The sequence below is a fragment of the Cyprinodon variegatus genome, unplaced genomic scaffold (assembly GCF_000732505.1).
Source record: "Cyprinodon variegatus isolate N-32 unplaced genomic scaffold, C_variegatus-1.0 Scaffold2020, whole genome shotgun sequence".
Taxonomy (NCBI): Eukaryota; Metazoa; Chordata; class Actinopteri; order Cyprinodontiformes; family Cyprinodontidae; genus Cyprinodon; species Cyprinodon variegatus.
The window spans coordinates 43,543-53,043 of NW_015152473.1; the positions used below are offsets into that span (position 1 = coordinate 43,543).

At 40.1% G+C, this 9,501-nt stretch overlaps 1 protein-coding gene across 1 annotated transcript in view; it reads left to right on the plus strand.

Moving 5' to 3' along the window:
• LOC107105037 (synaptic vesicle glycoprotein 2B-like) overlaps nt 1-8,889 on the plus strand; it is a 39,938-nt gene extending 31,049 nt beyond the window's left edge. The window contains exons 6-13 of the mRNA XM_015405157.1: nt 100-189; nt 1,315-1,428; nt 1,571-1,659; nt 4,266-4,430; nt 4,516-4,649; nt 4,725-4,925; nt 5,040-5,199; nt 7,646-8,889. Of these exons, the coding sequence (XP_015260643.1) occupies nt 100-189; nt 1,315-1,428; nt 1,571-1,659; nt 4,266-4,430; nt 4,516-4,649; nt 4,725-4,925; nt 5,040-5,199; nt 7,646-7,829 (1,137 nt within the window). The 3' untranslated portion in view covers nt 7,830-8,889. The remainder of the gene's footprint in view (nt 1-99; nt 190-1,314; nt 1,429-1,570; nt 1,660-4,265; nt 4,431-4,515; nt 4,650-4,724; nt 4,926-5,039; nt 5,200-7,645) is intronic.
• Nucleotides 8,890-9,501: the final 612 nt, after the last annotated feature.

The following is a 9,501-nucleotide window of genomic DNA, read 5'->3' on the forward strand; positions in this document are numbered from 1 at the left end:
AACTGCTCATAGGCCACACAATATCTGTTTTTTAAATTCTGACCATGAAACCTAAAGATAGACTTAAATATTTTGAGTCTATATGTTTATGGATTCCAGAATGCAAGACATGACGAGGCATGGATGATCCTGAGGCAGGTTCATGACACCAACTGGAAAGCCAAGGGGGAGCCAGAGAGGGTCTTCACGGTAAGCCTTCATTCAAACCAACACTGACGGCTGGCCGAAGCATGTCACTGCTAAATAAAACCATAATAAAACCAAGGAGATTGTTTTATCTTTATGATTGGTCTTTTAGGTCTTCACTATTATTGGCTCCCATTCAGAGTAGCAGCTGGGCTACTCTGTGAACTTTTTCACCAATGTGAATATCACATAAAGCTGGGCTTAAACTAAGCGACTTTTTTTTGCCCTTTTCGGGCCAATTATCCAGTGGTGCAAGAATTTTTCGATCGGCCCGACTTTCAGCCTGATTGTGCGATGTGTAGTGTACAGGGAGTACAGAGGGGGAATCAGCTTCTCGTGACCATGAATTGTGAGGACGACTGTCGTGGGCAAATCGCTCAGAGAGCAAACAAGGACTCTTCTTCTTCTTCCTCTAAGACGAAGACACAGAAGTATGGCAGGGATGTAAGTTCTTTCTGTGAAATTGACAGACTGTAGTAGCCACGTTTGCTCAGCCATGTCTTTGTCCAAATATGTCGTCTCATTTTCTTTTTAGGGCTTTCAGCACAAAAATTGCCCAAATAGCCAAGGCAGCGCGTTTCACTCTAGTGAGCTTCATGTTCCTCTTCTGCTCCTTTGGCTTCGGATAGACGAGTCAGAGTAGCACCATCTCACTGTAGAGCTGAGGCCGACGTGGTTTTCAGACGTACAGTGTGAGCAGGTAGATCGCATCAGAGCGTCGGGCCAAACGTGCATTGTGAGTTTTTAACTCACCCTGCGGTTTCGTCGTACAGATTGAACTGTAGCTGCGTGCAACGATTGAAAAAAATTGCACAGTGTATGCCCAGTTTAAAACGTCAAAGAAATACATAGAGGTTTATGTTTTTGTTCTGAGAAGATGGGAGACAGTAAAACAATTAATTTTTCATGAATGAAGTTGGAGAACAACAAGAAAAAGATGATTTTATGATACGGTCTAGGAAAAAAGATGCCCTTTTTTATTCTTTGGTCTGTGCACAGTAGGGTTACAGACATCATTGGCCACACTGGTACTTGGAAATGTTAATTTTATAACTATTTTTTAAATGTGTTGGATTCTATTCAGTAAAAAAATTAAAACATGCCTTCTCTCTTTTTCCTTCTGTGCAGATTACAAACATTAAGACTCCACAAACCCAGGAGGACGAGTTCATAGAGATCCAGAGTGACACTGGAACTGCCTTCCAGCGCTGGACAGTCCGAAAAATGACCATGCTGCAGCAGGTTTCAAAATCCTTTTTTTCCCCTATAGAATAATACATCTAAATAAACTGAAACCTTTGCTTTGTGATTTATTTTATCCCGACATGTTGCTTTACAGGTGAAATGATGTCTAATAATCTAATACTGTGTGTCTTTCCTGAAGGTGATGGCCAATGTGATGTCTTTATCTGCTCCGGAGCTCAGGCTGCAAGGCCTTTTCCTGGTCATTGTGTGGTTCTGCATGGCTTTCAGGTAGAATGAAATCTGTGTTGAATATAGAAATGGACCGTCTGAGGATCTCATGATATGATCATCTGTGATATAGATTTCATGGATTCAACGCAAGAATTAATCATTTCCAGACTGATGGGATTTATTTAACAGGTTAAAGCCTGATGGAAGAAAGTTTTATAACCAAAAATTTCTTTCTATCTTAATATTAATATTGTTTCATTACTAAATTCAACATGTTATTGTGTTAATAAATTCTTATCCTGATCAAAACTCGCTTTTTTTCAAACAAGCAAAAAAAAGACGGCAAAAAAGCCTCCTTTAAACTACCATTTTGAAACCCCAACGAGAACGGTCGGCACGCGGTAACTGAGATAGCTGCTGAGTGTAAACAGAACACAACTGAACTAGACCGTGCCAGACACAACTGAACCGTGCTAAAATCTAGTACTAGTTCAACAGTAGGGCTCAGCACGGTTCATCTGTGCCTCGAATCTCTGATAACAAAGAGAGCATGAGCAGACCGCGTCATCTCCTATTTACAGTCAGCTGACTCATTTTGCAGGTTTACCAGCGTGTTCTGCTTTGAAATTCACAGATCTCGTCATCTGTTCACAAAACCAACTTCTTCTCAGCCTATTAACAATAAATGGCATTAAATGAGCGTGAAGGGACCAGGGATGATGACCGAGGCTCTCATTGAAATTTGGGCAGAGGACGCTATCTAGGCACATGAGTTCCTGAATGTTATGGGTGACGCCAATTTTGTGTGCGTAATTGAGAGCTGTAGTATCGTGGACCGCCAATAGGGTGCAAGGCACTGTGCTAGCGTGATGTGTAAATGGTCATAAGAACCAAGCTCGGCACGGTTATTGATCCAAGCTCGGTCTGAACTCTGAACGGATCAGTTTCAGAGGGCTAGTGGAAATGGGGCATTATATCCCCGGCAATAGGATGCGATATCTACTGAACTTTCCCCCACCAAACCTATAGAGGGAGCTGCTCTACAGATCACCCCTGGAGTAGGGATGAATGTTAACTCCCATTAGATTGTTGGCTCGTGGCAGTAAGAAACGAAAGAAGGGGCTTTGTCAGCTCTTTATTTCAACTCTGCAGGAATTCGGCACAGTCTGCTAATTGGTTCAACAGCTTTAATGCAGCAAATAAATGTCAAAATGAGTGGACATTTGTTCTCCACCGTGCCAGCTGCTAGCATGTGCTAAAAGAAACTTATTCCTCCTTCTCCTTTGATTTTTAACTTGAAAATCCGCCCCTCTGACGGTTAGGAAAAATCCACAGAAAAGCTGCAGCTTTGAGTTAGCCGCATGGTTCAAAGAGTAGGGGAAAAGTAGCGGCTTAAGGTTCAGGACAGTTGCCCTCAAGGACTAGAGTTTGATCTAGCTTTTGTCCAGTGCCAATTCCCAGTGACCACGACAGGTGGCGCTCTGAACTTTGGTGCTTACAGGCAGAAGTATGTCCACACAATTGAATGTATCTCTCCAGTAGAGCTTTGCTTTGGCCAGCTGACTGGCAGTATGCAACTAAAGAAAAGAAATCTGGGTTCCATCTGGGATTTTCTTTGGTATGTCATTAAAGTCGTAGGGAAGTCAAGTCTTAAAATTAAAATAATTCTGTCTTAAATATGCATACTATCAGACCATATTGTCCCAAAAGTTAGAAAATGTCTATTTTTAACAAAATCCCGTCTTAAAATTTTTCATTATCTTATGTAGGCCAGTTAGTTATTCGACAGCCTGAACACCTAAATTGGTCCAATCATATATCAACCGTCATCTATCAATCAAATTTTTTTCGGTCATAGCATCTTGATTCATATGTCACAGCTAATATACGCCACGGTTGAAAAAAGAAATAAGAATCATTTCCTTTCCCATTGAGTTCTGTCCCAGTGTTCAAGGGGATGGACGTCTGTGTCTTCAGCAGGCGTAGAGCTAACAGAACTGGCAGCGTTGCAAGGCAAGGGCTCAAACATGTATTGCTGTAAGCCTTCTACACCAAACCAAGCTTCTGCCGCCCTGGCGTCCTCTTCCACAACATCTTTGTCCCCACTTTGCTCCTCTAAATAAAAAATGTATGATGGAGGAGACTCATCCATGACCTCCGACACTAAACTCTCCTCCTCTTGCATGTTTCCACTGGCCATCAAGCGTTCCTTGACAGTGTTGCTGCTAAGTCACCAATTTAGTGCTACTTGGTCCCATGGGAATTTCCCATTGGGAACCTACTAGCACTAAGTTGCTAACTGGTTAGCAGCAATGGTTCAGACAAACCGGCCACAATCAAACGTGCTTGCAAACCATCTACCACAACAATTCCGCCCTCTTAATAAACGACCAATCACATTCACTTCATTCACTCGTGCAAAGTCATGCACCACTCGGGAGAATTCGGAAATGCAGCAGTTGGAACAGCCACTTCCCAAAACTTTAAGGGAGCTTCTAACTGTTGGAAGGATTTGACAAGAATATGCAAAAATAAATGTAGCTTTTAAAAACCATTGTATTACTTCATTTCATTGGCATGAATTGAATAAGTCAGGTGGAGGAATCACTGATGTTTTTTACTTCAGTTGCTTTTGTTTTATGTTTCTTTCTTGTGTGCGTTAGCTACCATGGACTCGGGGTGTGGTTCCCTGATATGATAAAGTACATGCAGTATGAGGAGTACCAGTCCAAGGTCAGAGTGTTTCACCGAGAACGCGTGGAGCGCTTCCACTTTAATTTCTCCCTGGTCAACCAAGTCCACCGCGAGGGAGAGTACATCCATGACAAGTGAGTTAATCTCTATTCTAGCCAACAAAAAGTTAGGATTTAAAGTTTTTTATTCAGTTTTTGTATTTTTCCCACTTTTTTTAAGATTTGCAAACATCGAGATTAAATCGGTGAAGTTTGAGAATTCACTCTTTGAGAACTGCTACTTTGAGGACATCAAATCAACCAACACATTCTTCGAGAACTGCACCATCAAAAACACCGTCTTCTACAACACAGGTGCCGCCACTGCCTGACGCTGCGTTCTGTTGGCCAAAAGAAACTAGCTTTTATCTTTTTGTGTTTTCTCTCCAGACTTGTGGCAGGAAAAATTCAAAAACTGTCAAATGGAAAACACCACATTCCTCCATCCAAAGAAAGGCTGTCATTTAAACTTCCAGGAGGAAAACGACATAGTGATCTATCTGGTGAGCTTCCTGGGAAGTCTGGCTGTGCTTCCTGGAAACATCATCTCAGCACTTTTCATGGACAAGATAGGAAGGATTCGAATAATAGGTGAGATATTTGGTCACAAACACTCTGGTTTTTTGACAGATTAGCGTGTTTATGGCATTCAATGCAGAAAATTAGTTAGATTAGCTCAGTTATCATTCACCTCTTTCTTTTCAGGTGGTTCTATGCTGGCGTCGTCGGCCTGTACCTTCCTGCTGCTCTTAAGCTTTAGTCAAGGAGCTGTAATCTGTTGGCAGTGTCTTTTCTATGCTGTCAGTGTGGCAGCATGGAACGGGCTGGAAGTCATCTCTGTGGAGCTTTACCCCTCCTCTAAAAGGTACCGTCCAACTGTGGCTCTTTAACAAATGCAAAGGTATCGTCACTATTACCTAAAAAGGTTTTACACTCATGTTAAACGTGGATTTATTCATATATTAAAGCACCCTACATGGCACTGAGGGATTAAAAAATATCTAGCGACCATCTTTCGTAACTTATCAAGCAGTAGCAGAAAATCAATCAAAGATTTGGTTTAACTTTGTGAAGTATTTTCACATTTTGTGAGGTTATAACAACAAGCATACTCTAAATATAAATCTGAAAAAGTAGTGAGCAGTTGTATTCAGACCTCTTACTGCAAATTTTCATGTAACTGCCTTTACTTAAAAATTAAACATTTTATTTAATGTTTTTTCTTAGAAATAATTCTTAAATCTATATCCACCAAAAGACATGTCGATTTAATTAATCTTACCAAATACTATTAACATAAAATTTGAATAAGTTCCCAACTTAACAGATGGAAGTAATATGTACTTTGATATTAGGAGTAAACTTGGTGCGTTTTCATTGCCTAACCATGTTTAGGTCTAATAGAAAATATTGTTGCATGCAGCAAGAAGGTTCTTGGTTCGATTCCTGGCCCAGGGTCTTTCTGAGTTTGAATTTTATCGCACTCATATATGCATTTATCCCAATGCATATATGAGTTGTCTCTGGGTACTTTGGCTTCCTCCCAAAGTCCAAAACAGGACTGTTAGGTTAAATGGCTATCCTAGGTTCTCCTTGTGTGTGCGGGATGTAATGTCTCCATACCTCTGTGTATAACTAGCGAAATAACATCTTTTGTTCATAACATAAATTTCGAAGTTAAAGTTATTTGAGTTTGTTAAATCAACTCTTCTTAGTAAGTAAAATCAAATTATACTTTATTGATTGAAATGTACAAAACATTTCTTTGTGGAAAAAGTTTCTTTGCTTTTTCTAAATAAAGCCGGGCATACACTGTACAATGTTTCCAATCGTAGTACGCAGTTACAGCTTAAACTGTACGATGAAAGGGTTTAATAGTTCACAGCTCGCGATGCATGTTAACACACTGTACTGCCCAATGATGCCAACTTACTGCTCACACTGTACTTCAACAAAACCACACGTCGGCGCCGAGAGATGCCAATGGTTGGACTCGTCAATCTGCAAGAAGAACTCCCTCGTTTGCACATGCGCAGTTTGCGAGGTTCTGGTAAATTCCTAGAGGCTCATATTCTTATCCATATTTTTTCTGTGTAGTTTTGCACATTTAGAAACTTAAATCGTAATATATATACACACTGCCTGGCCCAAAAAAAAGTGGCCACCTGGATTCAACTAAGCAAATAGGTACGAGCCTCCTATTAGATAATTACTGCATCGGCGATTATCTTTCAGCTGGCAAAAAGTTATTTAACCCCAACTGGTGCAATGACTTGCTTCTCATTTCCTAAACAACCATGTCGAAAGACAAATCCCATGGTCGTGGAAAAGATGTTAGTCTGTTTGAGAAGGGTCAAATCATTGGCATCAAGATCAATGCAAGATCTTGGTGAAAAATTAATGCAACACTGGATGGAAATAAATCTTTTGACATTGCAGAGGCTTATTGAAACAATGCCACAGCAAATGTGTGCCGTAATCAAAGCTAAAGGCGGTCCAACAAAGTATTAGAGTGAGTGACCTTTTTGGTGGCGACTTTTCTTTTGGCCAGGCAGTGTATATATATTTTAAAAAATCTTGATATATATAAAAAAGGGTCTTATGATAAATAAAAGCAAACCAAGCAAATATTTTCTTCTCTTTTACACTCTAGTCTCTTGCTTTGTGTTAGTATATCCCAGAAACAAAAAAAAAACAGAGGTGTGACTTTTCCACAGTCAGTGATGGTTTGGCGACCACGTCATCTGCTGGTGTTTGTGCACCCCTTCTCTGTAGTCCTCCACTGTCACAGAATTCTAGCGGACCTGTCGCCCTGTCGCCTTTAAAATAAAAATGCACATGCTCGACCCTGACCCTGTAAAGATGCCTACACCCCCTGAAGCTGAATATAAGGCCATCCTGGAAGAAAAACCTGCTTGAGGCTGGAACATTTTGCCAATTTGGTTGGAAGTTTACCTGTTAGCAGGACAACAATGTTAATCTTTGTAGCCAGAGTTGCTTTCGAACAGTTCTAATGAAAACATATTCATCTTTTATAATGGCCAAATCAAAGTCTGGGTTGGAAAAAAAATACCTGAAAAGACTTGCAGGTAAAATTATTGCAGAAGGAGGTTGTGCAAAGTATTGATTTATTGTGGACACCGAAGCATTTCTTACCCTTCAGATTCTTATTGTTCAAAAAATGTATATATGTTTATAAATAGCTAAAGACCCAACCCCCAACCTCAGAGTTTGAGGAACAGAGCAGCTCTCCAGTTTTGAATCTACATCTTTTATGTTTATTTGTTTGTTTTTTGTTTGTTTTTTTACAGAGGGACAGCGTTTGGTATCCTGAATGGGATCTGTAAGTTTGCAGCCATCATTGCCAGCTTCATCTTTGCCGCCTTCATCGGCATCACCAAAATTATTCCCATCTTCCTGGCCTTCGCCGCGCTGGTCTGTGGAGGCCTGGTAGCTCTAAAGCTGCCTGAAACCAGGGAGAAAATCCTCTCCTGAACAGCCAAAGTTTGCGATGTGTCCGACCTCCAGGCACAAACAGCAAAATGGGAGGGGGGGCACTTATTGGGGAAAGATTAAGGCGCTATTTTGTGTGATTTGTATCAATGAGGTTAGATTGTTTAAAGGAGTTAAAACCTGTATGGTGGCCTACATCAACCTTTGTTTTCTCTTATATGAGGACACTCCTCCGGCTGCCCAACGTCTCTGTCACATCACATCAGTCTAATCTGTGTCATCCTCTGTCATCCAATCTCTGTTCACACACATCTGGTTTAAAAAAATTAAAAATGGTTATTTAGTTCACGTTACCAAGTTGTGCTTTGGTTTTGTTCCCCCTTGATTAAAGAGAGAGGACTTTTATTACTAACTTGAAATGGATGAGACTCATTGCTAAGCTGCAGCAGCAATATAACATATTACAGTCATCATTCCCCCATGTTTAATCAGATCAGTTCTGTGGTGTCTATAGTTGGTTCTTCCTGTTTGTTCTCTTTTAGGTAAAAACATCTCATTTAATTTTCTAGCAGTGACTGATTTTAAACCCCCTTAAGTTTTCCCGGCTGATGCATATCCAACCAGCACCCAGTAATGTGACTCTGATGAGATGTTCTGTTTGTCGCCCGTTTGTAGAGCTGTGTTTTATCTGTGTCGTTTTTGTAGTTGCAGGGTCTTTATCCGTCACATCTTGCCATGAAAAAATGTAAGGAATTGTCTTTTTTTTTGTCTTTTTCTAAAGAAAGCGTGATAGAACAATGCAAAACTGTAAGATTGGTTGTTTTCATTTTGACGCTCTCATTTCACACTCTGATGAAAAACTAATTTTGCAAAAGTTTGTGCATTTCTGACAACGTGTCAAGATGTTTTTGGGGAGCATTATCTTTATTTGGTATAACTGACCTATGTGTGTGAGCTTGTGTTTGTGTGTGGGAGAGAGACTGTGTATGTCTGGCTAGTATCAACATGTCTCTGAGTCTACCATTATTGTATTTGCTGTTGTACATATAGACCTGTGTAAATTAGATATACTATAGTAGTTGTATCTTGACTTGAATAAAGATGAAGGATGTGATCCAGTTCTTTTCACTCACGTTGCCAGCTAAAACCTTTGGATCCTATGCTTATAAACAGTTTTAGAGAAACAGAAGAACATTTTATACAGGGTGATAAAAGGACATAAAGGGAATTACTAATTGCTTTCTCAATTAACTACTGATCATAAATGTCTTTCACATTCTGTCAAACACAAGCACTTAAAGTTAGTGATGTTATGAGATGAGCCGAGGCTTTGTTTCCCCAAAGCACATGTCGAGGCATGATTCATTTAGGAGAGGAGCCAAAATTGATGACGTCCGGAGCCCAGGGGTAGAGCTAGATGGGAGGCCAGGGGTGGCCATGGCCACCCGTAGCAAATCATTGGCCACCCCTGTGGCCACCCCTACCATTTTCTTCCTTCTGATATAGATGGGGGCAGCAGTAATACTCTCAATGTTCAAAACATTTAAATTTTTCATTTATTAACAGTTACTTGACAACAAAAACACTGTGGTTCATTGTGCACATCAATATGCTAACATTATAGATGATAGGTACAGTATTCAGGCTCTTTTCAGAACTAGATTTTGTGATATATATATATATATATATATATATATATATATATATATATATA